Genomic DNA, 15,858 nt, shown 5'->3' on the forward strand with positions numbered 1-15,858 from the left:
CAAATCATAAGTGGTCATTATAAATAAAATATTCTCTGCTCTGTAAGCGTGTCGTTGGGATTCCCTCAGGTTTCAAACGGTTGAAAATGAACTCCTGTCAGCCGCTAAAGAAACTGAGGCACGCGGGACTTAGGGCCTGGGCGGTGCAGGCGGCCGGACCTCGCCCCACTGCTCCGGGAGCGGGGCAGGCAAGGGCGACCGCCGGGAGACCCGCACGGCCCGCCGGGTGCGCACCGCGGAGGCGACGGCTCCCGGGGGAGGAAGGCGGGGCGGCGGCGGGAGCTGCGGGCCACGCACGGCGACAGCGGGAGAGGCCGGGCACGCACGGCGACGGCGGCGGCGGCGGGAGCGGGAGCCGGGCCACGCACGGCCGCAGCGGCGCGAGCGGGAGTGGGAGTGGGAGCCGGCGCGCACGGCGACGGCGGCGGGAGCGGCGGGAGCAGTGGCGGCGGCGGATGGCCCAGAGCTGATCTATGCGGCGCTTGGAGGGGTTGTGTCTGCGGCGGCGGCGGCGGCGGCGGGGCCCTGCCCGCGAGCGGAGCGGGGACAAGATGAAGTACCAGAAATACCTGACGGTGCTGCAGATGGCCATCGGCGTCACCCCCTCCAACCGCGGCAGCCTCCTGCCGCTCAAGAGGAAGCTGTGGTGAGCACGGGCGTAGAGCCCAACCCCGGACGGGGCGCGGGCCGGGGCCGCTGGGGCGGGGACCGTAGCGGGGTCCGCGACCCGGGCCGCGGCCGGGCTGGGCTGGGCGGGCGGGCAGCGAGGCCACGGCAGCCGGGCCCGACGGTGCGCGGAGAGCGCGGGGCGCAGCAGCCATTTCCGAACCCCTTGGGCCGAGCGCAGCCGCGTGCGGCGATCCCGCGGGCTGGTTCCGCCGCGACCCTCGCTGTGCCCGGCGACACGTAGAGCGGCGCGCTGCAGCGAGGGAGCGGCTGGGGACCCCGGGTAGCCGCACCCGGACACCGGCCTCCCGCCTCTGTCTGTCCTTTGAGCTCCATTCCAGCGAGTTCTGGCTCAGAATTTCCAGCCAGTCTTGGAGACAAGGAACAATTTATTATCACTATGCATTTTTCTATTATTTCTCAAAATCCATCTGTTGTTGAGTATGTTGAGTACATAGTAAAAGATGGGCCGCTCCCACGGCAAAGGGAGTAAGTTGCAAGATGATAATTGCATTGTCAGGGACTGTATTTTATCTGCAGGCGTTCCAGTTCCTCCGACCTGGAAACTGTTATTGAGGTAATGGGAAAAGAACACCCTTAAAGAAAAATGTCTGGAAGTTACTGGTTTACGTTGTTGATTATCTGTAGGCATATATATTGTATTTTATTAGCATTTAAGTATGCCATTTGGAAGCCCAGTGGCCACCTAGGCATTCCATTGGCTTTATTTAGGCTTAAAGCTCTATCGCAAAAGAAATAATCAAGTAAAGGGAAGATGATTATAGAAAAAAAAGATGCCAATAATCGTGATAGACGGTGATCATTTTAATTTTAAAATCAGTGGTCTGTGTAGTTCATAAAGGTTTTATTGAATTCAATTGAACATGCTCTCTAGTCTAATCCTAAGGTTGTAGAGAAAAGAGGTGAGGTCTGCTTTTAGGTATTTGAGGAAAGTAATTTCTGCTATATAAGACAACATGAAAGAATGATCCTTACTAAGGTATATAAAGATGGATCAGCCAAAAAGAAAAAAGGATTAAAAAAAAAGAATCCCAATAGTGGGGAGTTTTGAAGGTAAGAAAACAAATATGGGCAGCAAAGTTCAGATTTCAGCTGTGCCACTTACGGTGTGACCTCTGGAGCATCTGTTTCTTCCTCAGTAAAAGGAGAACCTTATTCTCTACCTCATGGGGTTACACACACATCACCTCTGATAATGAATACAAAGTGTCTACCACTGTGGCTGGCTGAGTAATAGGTGCTTAGTATATGCTAGGTTTCTTCCCTGTCCCCCACCAATTTTTTTTAAAAGATATTTATTCTGCAAAAGATATTTTGATTTGACGGACAGCAAGTGACAGCACGTCAAAGACTAAACTGGTAAAAGTTGGCATCAGTTGAATTAAGAAATGTTCGTGAAACAAGATTTTAGCAAATAAGTGAAGAATGTCACTACTGTGAAGGAAGAAGCAGTAACATTTGAAGATGACGTCTCAGATTGATGATGTATGGGGGAAAATGTCAGCACCAGCAGTATTATCCTCCATCCTGATTTTCTCCTGAGCACTTCTCAATATCTAACACACTATTTATGCACCACTAAAATGTAAGGTGCATGAGAGAGGTTTTTGTCTGTTTAGTCCATTGCTAAATCCTCTGCAACATCTGGTGCAAAATAGCTTCTCAATAAATACATGTTGAATAAATGAATTCTTAATGGTGCATGACTGGGAAATAATGTTAAGGAAATCTTTTTTCTTGATGTTCAATTTAAAAATTAAGATGTGGGTATAATATTTGAGGAGCTATTAAACATCATTGTTAGCAGCATTTGATCACAAAGTTAGGGAACTAGGTTTATTCTTTTTCTTCATTGGAGTGCTGCTTCTGAAAACGTATTCCCCAAACACGGAATTTGTGAAGAGAGGACACAAGAAAATAAAACCCAGGTAACTTTTGTACTCAAGCAATTCATGTTTGAGGCAGGCAGCAAGTTAGGGCCAGAGATAAAAACCATCTTACTAAGAGATGGCCTGGAAAAGGCAGGGGGCTTTTGTTGAACTTTTCCATGATCTTAGAGAAGCGTTTCAGAATTTCCACTTAATGTTAATTTGTAAATGTTAATCTAGTTTCTATAGTGGCAAAGGGAAGAGCATACTGTTCAAAGACCCTGGAATAGGTGGTACTTTTAAACATAGATATATAATGCTTTATATTTTTAAGTTGGAGAATATCGTGCTGCCTAATTCATTTATCTCTTATACCCTCTGAATCTTTTTTCTAGATAACGTCTCATTTTGCCAGTGTCATAGCAACTGCACGTGGAGACTTTGAGACATAAGGCACCTTACGTGTCTAGAAGATGGGAGGATGTAGGTCTTGACTCCAGAGTGGTGGGTGGAAACCAATAGCGGACCTCAGCAATGCCTGGCTGACCTTGGAATGCGCTGACTTATGGCCCATTTACAAAATGTGAGGTCGTACTATGAAAATTGGTCATGGCATATATGAAGATGTTCATGAAAATTGGTATGCTCTCTGTCCATGTTTCTCAGTCTTTAAATTATTGCAGTCTGTACGGAAAGACTGTGTGCCTGCAAAGCTTACTCCAGTGTAGTGGGCAGGACTGAATGATCTTGTGCTGTTTCCACACTTCCATCTCATGTGGGCATTTGTGCCCATCGGTTTTCCTTTGTGCAGTATCTTTTGTCTTTCTGATTGCCTCTGCAAATCCCTGAAGGAATTTTATATTTACAGACACATTTAGGTGAAAACTAAAGAAGACAAACAATCAGACCCTCATCAGTGGAACCTGCAGGAACCCACTTCTACTTGTCCCTTTCTTCTCCAAGAAACATAGGAAGTAGGAGTGTTTGCAGTATTTGGTTCTGAATCGTTACTGTTTAGGAACCAGGAATGAAGGCTGGTTACCTGTACCTGAGGCAGGTATAAGTTTGGTCAGCCTGCTGTCTTCCTTCGGGGCCTCTTATAATTGCCAATGGTGAAAAGCAGGGGGGCTCTGCATTCCTGGGGCTTCTGTAACAGATTACCACAAACTTGGTGGTTTAAAACAACAGAAATTTATTCTCTTATCAGTTCTGAAGGCCAGGAGTCCAAAATCAAGGTGTTGGCAGGGCCGCACACCTTGAAGGCTCTAGGGGAGGATCCTTCCTTGCCTCTTCCTGGATTTCTATGTGGCTGCGCCAATCATTCTCTGCCTCCACCTTCACACGGCCTTCTCCTCTGTGTCTCTGTGTCTTCTCTTCTGTCTCTTATAAGGACACTTGTCATTGGATTTAGGGTCCACCTGGATAATCCAGGATGATCTCTTCTCGAGGTCTTTAACTTAATTACATCTGCAAAAACTCTTTTTCTAAATAAGGTGACATTCTAAATAAGGTGACATTCACCTTGCTGTTCAGTGGGTGTGAGTCCCAAATAATAGTAACTCCTGTCTATTTTATGAAAAATATTTTCATGATAATTTTACTGTCACAGTCTTGACTTTTTGGTACTAAGTGCTTTTAGGAGTGTTTCCACTGATCTTAGGAAGAAAAAGGGTGTTGTTTCATTTTCTTCATACTTCTAGAAGTATTTTTCCTGGTTATTTGATTCATTGATTATTGAAGGCCATGCCGTATCAATGTATTCACTCAAATAGTCATCCATTAATCAGATTCTGAAAATACTAAGAGCTGCCATTCATTGAGCTATTACTTGCTAGACCTTATATAAGTGCTTTCCAAGCATCCTGTCATTATTTATCTTACAGCACCCTGTAAGGTAGGTGCTATATTTTCCCAGTCTTACAAGTGAGGTCATTGACTTGCCCAGAGTCAGACACTAGATTTTGTGCCAGTTTGGGGGGTTAAAAAAGACAATTGATCAGGAGGATGACAATCTAGAAAGAGAAAACAACTGAAAACAGGAAAAAAAAAAAAAAAAAAAAAAAGACTGGGAAGTGTCCCATAGAGCATCATTTTTCCAAGGGTGGTCCAGGGCCTACTCTTGGGTCACTGAGATCCTCCTGATGGGAGGTGAAGGGCTCTACTATCCAAGTCCTTTCGTAATTTTTTAATGAACAAATTACAGGCAATTACACTATCATTTGTAAGTACAACAAAAGGCCATTTACCATGAACCTGTTAAGTTAGTTATTAAGCTTTCTGAAGTCAAAAATTAGCATTTACTAGCTTTTCCTGAAATATCCTTCAGAAGGATTCAGTATCCTTTTAAGTCAGCTGCCCTACTGAGCAGTATCTTGGGCCCCTGTTCTCATGCTGTTGTTTGCTGTTCCCTCCATTGAGGGAAGGGTGTTTTGCTAATCGTCATTAGCATTCTCTTGAGTTGGTTGTGGCTGTCCATTGCCGATATCTTAAAATTAATATCTTGTAGGGGAATATTAAGTGTTACTTTGTTGATAGTTTTATCCTTGTACAACTTTGTTTTTACCATCTTGATTATTTATTTTTCCCCAATTCTTTGTTACTGAGTTATTTTCCACTGGAAATTAGAAATGGGTGAGGTAGATGAGCTTGGGAGTTGTTTGTCCCAAGTGGGTTGTGGTCAGAAATGCTTGAGAACCAAACTCCTGAATTATACACAAAGAAAATGAAAACCTAAGGCTCCCTTGGGGGAGTCCCGCTTCCAAGAATGGGGAGTAGAAAGGCATTCCAGTAGAGGGAAGGGTATGGGAGGGATGGTTGGAGAATGTCAAGAAGTTGTGTTGCATTGCCATGTGTGTAGTTTGGACTAGTGAAAATTTAGATTATCTGCGAGATTTAAAGGACTTTGCTATACTGTGTTGAAGGTATAGCAGTCCATGTTTGGACTGCGGCCGACAGAGAGCCCAACAGAGGTTTGTCAGTGCAGGCGTGGCATGATTGGTGGGATTGATTGGATTGGTATCCTCGACCAAGGATGTTGATAATATCTGGGCACGTGCCAGCTGTCACCGAAATGAGGGCCTGTCTAGGAAGTTGTGCCAAAGCAGGCCACCTTAGCCCCCCTCCCTCTCCTCAGGAGCTAAGGTGATGGAGCTTGCAGCACAGACAAGGCCTGGCCTAGCAGTGTCAGGTGAAGAGGAGGGAAATGGGTACAGCAAGTGGTTGAGGGGCACAGGGGGTCTGCCTCCAGGGACCAGCCTGCTGGTGTGTGTTTATCCTGTGGGAGCAGGAAGTAGAATGAGGGGATGGACCCTGGGCTTCTGCCTTTCATGCACTTCAACTGTGCCCACAAGTTAAAAAAGCTCTTGCAACAGAACTTTCTGAAAGGGGTGGAGAGAGGCAGAAATTTTCTCCCCAACTACCCTCTGGGGATGCTAAAGTGGAATTATGAATTAGGAAAAGTAAAACTTCATTGTAAGCTAAATTTTGATTTCCCTACAGTTCAAGGAAAAATATACAAGGTGTTCATACCTTAGTTCCTAACCTTTTTTCCCTGTCATTAAGCATCATTTCCCCAAATATTGGGGGAATAATCTCCAAAGTCTCAGTTCTGATCCACACCATCAGGGTTAGGAAAGAGTGGTACCTTGAGATAAAAAACAAACAAACAAAAAAAAAAAACAAACACAAAACCACTTATATTCCACATCAGGTGGAATTATCCTCAATGGACTTTTTGTCCCCAAGTACAGCTCTTCTCGTCTGAGTTGTAAATATGCCTCCGTATTCTTGTGAGTGTCCAGCAGAAAACTGACCGTACCCCCTCCTCAGGACAAATATTAATTCTCAGAGACAGTCATAAGTTAAAAAGAACACTTAAGTGGTCCTACAAAACCACCTATACTTACGCTACAGTTAACATTCTACATTACTATCTGGATCAGTTTTTATTCTTTTATTTATTCCCCACCAAAGGAAAGGGGGTCATTACTGAGCCATATGCCTTTTAACGTTTAACCCCTTAGCTTCACAAAGACCTGGTCAAAGCTTTAAAGTTACCTAAACGACTTTGTAGGAGCCTGGTTAAATTCTTAAGACAAGGTACCATCCTCTTGCAGAGTCTGTGGGCAGGGTGAGTCCAGCGCTGATACTCACCTGGTTCAGCTCTACTAGTTATTAAATGTTTTTAATTATGTTCCTGTTGGGGAGGGGATGGGTTCATTCTTCTAATTATATTTATGCTCTTTTTTTCCTGTTTTACTTTGTCACTGGATTTAGTATTACATTTAATTAACTTGGATAAATTTCTTGGCTGTCAGCCATCTATAAAATTGGGTAGATATAAATTCCTACTGTCTCACTTGAGGCAGGAGGATCACCGGAGCCTAGGAGTTCAAGACCAGCGTGAGTAACATGGTGCGACCACCCCCATCTCAGAAAATAAATACATAAAATAAATTCTTATTGCAGGTTTTAGGTTTTAGGCTTTTAGGTTTGGAAAAAAGAGAAAATAGTGATGCCTTTTTTAAGTCAGATGAGAGAAAAACTTATAAAAAATACTAGACAGGCCGGGCGCCGTGGCTCACGGCTGTAATCCTAGCACTCTGGGAGGCTGAGGCGGGTGGATCGCTCGAGGTCAGGAGTTCAAGACCAGCCTGAGCAAGAGTGAGACCCTGTCTCTACTAAAAATAGAAAGAAATTATCTGGCCAACTAAAACTATATATAGAAAAAATTAGCCGGGCATGGTGGCGCATGCCTGTAGTCCTAGCTTCTCGGGAGGCTGAGGCAGGAGGATTGCTTGAGGCCAGGAGTTTGAGGTTGCTGTGAGCTAGGCTGACGCCATGGCACTCTAGCCCAGGCAACAGAGTGAGACTCTGTCTCAAAAAAAAAAAAAAAAAAAAAATACTAGACAGATTTCCTTATCAAAAAATTTATATTATGTTTGCATTAACTTCCTAAAATATGATCACACCTACCAGTGCTATCAAAATAAAGTGAGAGAGAAGAAATAAGGAGAAAAGTTGACTTGTATAGTGTTCTGTAACTCTATTTTTCTTTATCCTGTGCTCTCTTTTGAATAAAGTTCATTGTTTTCATGGAAGCTTTTACCCTGCAGAGAAGAGAGCAAAGCTGTACAATGTGCTTCTCTTTATAATGAGAATCATGAAAGTGGCATCATTAAATTTTTACTTTTCAATTTTAAGTTGAAAGGACTCATTGGAAATTCAATGAAATACAATTAATTGTAAAAATGACAACACAATTAATAGTAGTGTGAGTAAACAATAAAGAACACCATCAGTGGACCAGCGTTTTTGAGCACTCTCAGGAATGTAGTTAGTAGGTATGTGGGATATCTGTACGGAGGGAAGAACCTTGCAGAGCCATTGCCCAGAGCACATGCAGGAGGAGATTGCCCCCGAGGCACAGCTTGAAGTAGCATTGTGGGATGGAAGAGCAGGGGGCACACAGGGAATTAATCAGATTTGATGCGCTAGCTTGGTTGACCCCTCCTCCTCACTGGTTTTTGCCAAGTAGAGGACGGCAGTGGTGCTTTCTTACTTCATAATGCAGTAAATGTGGGCACTGGGGCCAGAGAGACGGGGCTGAACTGGAGGTAGCTACTGAGTCCCCCTCACCAGGAAGAGATGCTGCCTCACAAACCTCCTGGCAGCATGTCCCATCTCTCTGCCAGAGTTACTGAAGGCCACAGTAGACGCTACAGTGGAGAAATAGACGTTCTCCAATACAAATATAAGTAGAACTAAAAATCACCAAGCAGTTAAAGAAAGCTAGTATCTAGAGAATTACCAAATTAAAAAAACAGAAAAACTAATCCCTGAACAAGTGGAAAAACATTGGATTAACATGGTTATTTTCAGAAACATGGAATAAAAAATCGCATTAATTAAAAAACACTAGATGCTTTACAAGTTTAAAATTTGCTCATTGATAGAAAAGGGAATGGCTGATTTCACAAAACTGAAAATCAAATGAGCAATCTGGAGGAGTAAGCTAAAGAATCTCAAAAGAGCAAAGAGGATCAGAAGTATGAACAGGGCCAGGTATGATAGCTCACGCCTATAATCCCAGCACTTTGGGAGGCCAAGGTGGGAGGATTGCCTGAGGTGAGGAGTTCGAGGCCAGCCTGAGCAAGAGCAAGGCCCTGTCTGTACAAAAAATAGAAAAATTAGCCAGGTGTGGTGGCGCGTGCCTGTAGTCCCAATTACTCGGGAGGCTGAGGCAGGAGGATCACATGAGCCCAGGAGTTGGAGGTTGCAGTGAGCTGTGATCACACCACTGCACTCTACCCAGGGTGACAGAGTGAGACTCTATCTCAAAAATAAACAAAGAAACAAACAAACAACTATGAACAAGAAGTTAGGAAATCTGGAAACTGTTTCCAAGAGGGGGTTAGGGCCTTTTAGTGGGTGTGTAGGGATGCTGGGAAAGAAGGGAAATGAAGATGTGCTAATGCCATTTATTGTTTAAGTGGAGGTGAGAATACTGATGAACCCTCAGTGTTGATAGGAAAATGTGAGTTTATATGTGTGTGTGTATGTCTGTGTACATATAAGTGTGTGTATATAGATACATATATAGATATGTTAATGTGTGTGTGTTTATGTAGTTAGTTAGCTAGAGTTAGAGTTGCCATAATAAGATATATAACTTTCAAACTACTGATTGGAAGGGGAAAAAGTCCCAGGGTGGGTGGGGACAAAGAAAACTTAATCATACTAATAAGATGGTAAAACAAAGAAGAAAGCATTTAAAAAAAAACCGTAAGACAAGATTGCAGGAAAAATCTAAACATATCAATAAACAATAAATTTCAGTGGATTAAGTTCCTCTCAAAAGTTATTGACTCTTAGATTGGGTAAAAAGAAAACAGTCCAGCTAGATGCTATTTACCAATGTTAAAGGTACAACTTAAAAAAAGAAAAGAGAGAGAGACTTGGAAAGGTTGAAGATATAAGCACACAACAAAGATAAACCAGGAGAAGGTTAATGTAAAAATGTAGATAGGGAAAATTATCATCAGATAAAATGGCATTTATGGTAAAATCTTTAATTGGCACAGAATCTTTTTATATGATAAAAGATTAAATCCCTAAAAAATGAGTCCTAAACATTAAGGCATCTAATAAAAAAGATTCAAAATATAACAAGCACAAACTAATAGGCATATAAAGATCAATTGACAAAGCCATATTCATGGTGGGAAGCCCTATAATAGTCCTTTGTACAGAAGCAGCAGTTCGTCAAGGCAAAAATGTAATAATGAAGGGTGGGGAGGGGTCAAATTATAAAATAATAATGTGGTGAAGTTGCCGTGTGTTTAAGGACTCCCCCAAATAGGCATTTTCATATATTGTTGATGGAAGTGCAGATTTGTACAGCCTTTTTGAAAGGCAGTAACTATCAACCTTTAGAAAGTTCCTACCTCTGACCCTGCATTTCTACTTCCAGGAGTCTTTCCTAAGTAAATATTACATGTGTACCCAAAGATGTTGTCAAGGATGATCATTGCTTTATGATGTGATAGCAAACATTTGAAAACAAACTAAATGCCCCTCAGTAGGGCAATGGTTGAATAAATTATGTTACATCTATATCATGGAGTACTGTTTGGCCGTTAAAAAGAATGAAATAGTTCTGTATGGGTTATTATAGGAAGGGCTTCAAAGTGTATTATTAGGTGAAAAAGATAAGGTGCAGAAAATATGAACAATTTGGTCACCTTACTAAAAAAATTTAAAAGGAAATAAATACACGCATAGATAAGCATGAGTATTTGAGTGGTTATACAATACGAAGAACTGTTAATAGTGGTTGCTTTTGGAAAAGGGATGGGGGTTTGGGATGAGGGAGAGGAAGGCAGCTTTAAATTTCCATTTTTGTATCTTTCTATACTCTTTAAATATTTTAACTATATGGATGTATTACTCTTATTCTAAACTGTAGCCATACCTAGTCTGTTTTATTATATTTACTTACTAATATATAAATCAAATTTATTTTGCTGATAGTCCATCTTGTGTGTCTTTTTTAAGCAATTAGAGACCTGTATTATCCTTTTCAGACGACATTTTAAATATAAAAAATTAAGTAGGTCACAAAGGTTGATAAATATTTTAACATAGATTATATCACAAACAGGAGATACAATCATAAAATAAGGAAACTGATTTTCATAAACCACAGAAATCAGTATCATTACTTTATAAATGTTACCATTTCCAAGATAGTATCTACTGAGCAGTTTCCTTGCAGGTACCCCAGGCATCTTCTTTCTGGCTGGTTTTTTCTAACTGCCACCAGTAGTGATATAGAAACGAGAGAGCATATGCCAGTCTGGAGACTGTGTTTATATGTATGTACTTGTATCCCATTGTGCACTCTTTATATAACTTACATTATTTGCTGTTTCTTATCTGTGTTTTCTTGATTCCATACTTATGCTGAATTAAGTGTTGACTGTCATGTTTAAATTTGTAGGAGTTATTTAGGCATGCTGAACAGTATCTGTGGATGTGCACAATAGTAGCTGACTTGTACTGGGTGCACCAGGCACCGGACTGAGTGCCGGATAAGTAACTGCCCAGAGGGAAGCAGATACCCCTGAGTTACCTCGGTAACTTCAGTCTAGTCTTAACTGCTTCTTTGAAGGTTGCAGAGCTGACTTTTAATGAATCTTAGTGTTGGAATATTTGAACTCTAAGATTTCTAAAGTAGCCAGCTGCTAAGAAATATTTAGAAAAGGTGTCTAATAGAATGTAGCTCCACTGTGGTTCTTAGCTTTTTGGTTGAAAAAAAAGAGCATGACATTTTCTAAGCTAGCCCCAATTAAATGTTTACTTCAAACTTGAGAAATGTGCTCACCTGTAAATATGTCTTTTTAAGAATTTTTTCCCTTTTTGCAGGGTAACGCCATCCTCTGAAAATCCTAATGGTGCTACTTCTAGTGTCAGCCAAGGAAAACCCTCTTTAAGACGAATTAAAGGGAGACTACACAGAAGCAAAAGCCTTGATAGCTTCGATTTCTGTGAACTCACTGTAAGTGGACTGGCCAATGCTTTTCTCATTTTTCAAGTAATATGAAAGTTTTTATTTTATTTTTTATTTTCATAAAAATGCAACAAGCTTATTTTGTGGTAGGCATTTGTTATTTAAAAATGGTTTATCCAACAGGTTACCAACCAGAATGCTTTCTTAACTGGAATGCATATGATACATTTATAATAAATGGTTCATAATGATGATTCTGATGCAAAGATGAAAATAGAGAAATGCTTCCTGAACTCTACAAGAAAAATTGAATTAAGTTCAATAGAGTATTAATATAAATTTCTTAGAAAGTCACAAATCCACATGTTAATATAAGTAGGGACTTAAGTATCTGATTAACTCCAAACACCCAACTTCCTGGTAGTGCCAGACAATAATTACTCTAATATTATTACAGCAGATCCCAGTTCAGTTAACGATGGTACTTTCTTTCTGTTCTAAGTGATTAACATTAATGGTCATATTTTTTTTCAGGCCAAATGACAGGTTTTCGTATGGGTATGTGGTAAATTCATGCATGTTTTTGGAGGAACACTGACACTTTCAGGCCCCCCTTGAATAAGAAAGATACCATAATGCCATAAAGGAAATACTAGGGTTTTCTCTGCTGTGAAAAGGTTTATTCAGATGTATGTATCATAGGGTTCAATGGCAAATTAACGAATGTTTAGGATGCTTAGTAGACTAGATGTGTGTATTTCTCTCCTTTGAGTTCTGCAAACTTCTGAATTATAAAGTTACCATTGACCATTGTTTCAAAAATTAGTATCCAAGTCTGAAATAAAATCCCGTCTTTTACATGTCTTACCTATAATTAATGAAAATAAAGGCTCAGTAAATGGGAGTGCTCTATTTTTTTTTACTTTTTACTTAAATTTTTTCACGTTTACTAAAATAATTTTATTCAAATATTTTACTTAAAAGTGGTCTTGAACAGTTTATGACACAAGACATAAGAAGGTAAAATGTGACCTATGTTTAACCAACAACTGAGAAAAGAAGTAAAAAGGCAGAAAATTCTTGCTAAATACACCTAACAATTAAAGTGACTAAAGAAAATATAAATATACTTTAAAATTAAGTGGGTTGCTTTTCAAAAATGAAACTTTAAGTTCATTGAGAAACAAATTTGAATTATTTGTTGGAATATAAAAATAGAAATTGAAATGTTAAGAGGGTTTTTTTCTATCATGCTAAATATTTTCATTACTAAAGCATCATCAGATAACTGATGAATTTGACATGTCATAAAATATGTGTACTTGCTTAAACAGAATCATTCTGGTTGGGGAAGAGGTTAAAATTTCTCTAGAATATGACAGAAAAAAGCTTTACTTCATGTAAGCTTGCCTTCAGTGTCCCACAAACAGAAATGGGTTATTTTCACTATGAAGAAAATGTAGCAAATAGAGTTGTCTTTTTATCATGATAAATATGTTTAAAAATTTGATAGCTTATTCTCTGCCTCATTACATGAAAGTTGATTTGGCTGACGTTAGTACACAGTCCAAGCAAGGAAAAGAATAACACTACCCAGGTGCAGAATTAATTTCTTTCTTTTTGCTGGCCTTTCCTTTTTGACTTTATCTAAAAACTAAAATGTCTTAGCATCCCTGAAGGGAAGGCATTTTGACATTGAGGTTAAAAGGGAGGAAAAATTGAAGTTCACAGAAGGCTGATTCCAGGGAATAGCTGTGTGTGTTCTGGTGTAATGGTTTACAGAGCTTCATGGACTATGTTTTTTTGATTTGAGTTTTCTACTTATGGAGAATGCATTGAGAGGGCATGGACTTTGGTATACTGACATTTCATTTCTCTTTCATATTAATCTGTTAATTAATGAAATCTGATTGCTACAATCAATTTGGGTTTTTTGCAATGTGCGTTCGTTTTCTTTCCCAGGTTTTCGCAGTCATGGGGGGTGGGCGGCAATTTATATTTGTTTTACTCTTTGAACATTTTTAGAATGTTAGAAATTTTTACAATGAACATGTTCCATTTTTAGAATAGCAATAAACTGATTTTCCCAACAATAAAAAAATAAAAGGAAGCGCTTAACAACGTGGCTACTCCCACTTTCTGCCATAAGATATGGCAATTAGTACTATAATATCCAAAATTTGTAGAGACATACAGCATCTTTGGCATGGTGCTAAAAAAGATTTTTTTCCCTGTACTTTTACAATTCTATCTTCTTTTTTAAAGGGAGGAAGTAGTATACTTTTAGAAAAAAGTATGGGTTAGGAAAGGGTTTCATAGGAGGTGAAAGGTGTTCAGAATTGGTTCTCTAAGGAAGTTGACTTTGTAATATAATCATGGAGAACCAAGTTTTGAAACCTTAGGCACAAAGTCTAAAGGAAGATACTTAGTAAAGGGTGTGTAATGACTTTCAATTATATAGGAATAGATGATTCTTATTCCCTTTAGGAAATAATTTAGCTCACCATAGATATCTCTTCATAAATGTTCCAGTTCAAAAAAGACTGAACATTTTGTCATATTCCATACTATTTTTAAAATTTATAAAAATTCTTATTAAATGCATGGCTTCCTATGACTACTGAAGTTAAGTAGAGAACCTTCAAATACAAAGATACAGACTTAGTTAATAATCTCCTGTCATATGTACACATCAAATTTGTATGACCAACATAATATTTATAGTGTTATTTTTACATTTTACTTTTAACTCTTCCAAATTTGTCTAAGAAAAAAATACAACTTTTACTGCTTTGGGAAAAATATAGCAAGTGGAGCAAGAGAGCCACTTGCTGTAGTTTCATGGTCCCGGTTTCTGGCCGAGAAGCCTCAGGTTCCAGCTGAGACTGTTGGCTTTGGTCCCAGGCATCATCAGAATGATGCCATTTCACTCCTGGGGAGAAGTGATTGTTTCAGCTTTCTCTGTGGGGATTAAATGGGATGGACATTCTAGTTCATTTTGTAAGCCCTACAGCATAATTGATTGGCATCCTAGTTTGCTGAGGAGGACTGGAATCCAGCCAGTCTCCCTGGTTCCTTGAGACGGTGTCCTAGAGATGCTTGGTGAAATTTTCTTAGGCGAGATCTGGACCGGACACGCCTGTTCTGTAGATGTATTTTGCCTAGAAAACCTGAGCTTTTCTTCCATGTTTTAATGGGTAAAATGCTATGTAAACCAGGTGATAGGTTAGTTTTTTCCCTTGGGGTGATGGGATGATATTGATTGACAATCAGTATGAGGAAGAAAAGGGACTGTGTTTAGATTTAGTGAAGGATGTTTACGTTCTTAGCTATTCCGTTTCACTCTGGTGTCCTCATTGCTTGTTTAGAGCGATCAGCTTACATTTTCACTTCTGTCCCTCCCTCCCTCTCAGGTTCTATGTGTGTAGTCAAAGACGTTTAAGTGATAACTGATCAGTCCTCCTTCCTAAACTAGGGGAGTGGAGCCAGTTCATTCAGTTTGGAGAGAAGCTATTCTGGAACATAAACTTAAGCAGTTTTTTTCCTGCTTTGTTATGTATACTTCTCTATGCCAGTAGAAAAGTACTACAAAAAGTTTTATGCACAATGAATAGAAACAATGATCCAATTAATAGTTTATGGTGATGTTCCCTTAACCTTGGGGGAAAGGAGGATTCTGTCCTTCCTGAGAATCATTAGGCAAAAAGGATACATGTTTCAAAACCTTTAGAGGAGTTTTTGTCATCAGAGGGGAAATTTTGATATTATTTGGAGTGTTACATTTGAGTACATTTTGGGGCTACTAAATCACATTTTGCCACTGTCTGAATAATAGTTCTATGGTTTTTCTAATATCAGTGGTTTTTTTCACATTTGAAAAAATACTTTTTTCTCCCAATAAAGAAGAATCCCCGTGCAGACTCACTGGAAATATATGTAACCCTATGAAGATACAGATGATGGAAAATGTCTCCCTCTTCATCTGCTTCTCGAGACTTCCTACCGTGAGATGTGTGGGAGCCTGGGAGGCCGTAGAGGCCTGTTTTGAAACTAAATTCCCCTTTGGCTTTGAACACATTCCAGGCTCCGTCGGGCGCCTGGCTGGCGAATGCGGAGCTGGGCACTGACGGGCGAGAACACGGTGGAAGGAGATACTGTGAAGGGACATGGACACCGCGTATCGGCTTCCCCGGTCTGTGGGAGGGGCAGTCGTTTCCACCTTCTCACTCCCGCTCTGATCACCGCCACCCACCTCACCAGCATGAGGGTCTGGAAGAAACAGCGGGGAGCCTC

The 15,858-nt window shown here is 40.4% G+C and overlaps 1 protein-coding gene across 2 annotated transcripts in view; it reads left to right on the plus strand.

Moving 5' to 3' along the window:
• Nucleotides 1-473: 473 nt before the first annotated feature.
• Nucleotides 474-15,858, plus strand: part of TJP1 (tight junction protein 1) — a 220,449-nt gene continuing 205,064 nt past the window's right edge. For both annotated transcript variants that reach the window (XM_069466681.1, XM_069466682.1), the window contains exons 1-2: nucleotides 474-646; nucleotides 11,481-11,613. In XM_069466681.1, the coding sequence (XP_069322782.1) occupies nucleotides 474-646; nucleotides 11,481-11,613 (306 nt within the window). The remainder of the gene's footprint in view (nucleotides 647-11,480; nucleotides 11,614-15,858) is intronic.

Source organism: Eulemur rufifrons, chromosome 3, assembly GCF_041146395.1.
Source record: "Eulemur rufifrons isolate Redbay chromosome 3, OSU_ERuf_1, whole genome shotgun sequence".
Lineage (NCBI taxonomy): Eukaryota > Metazoa > Chordata > Mammalia > Primates > Lemuridae > Eulemur > Eulemur rufifrons.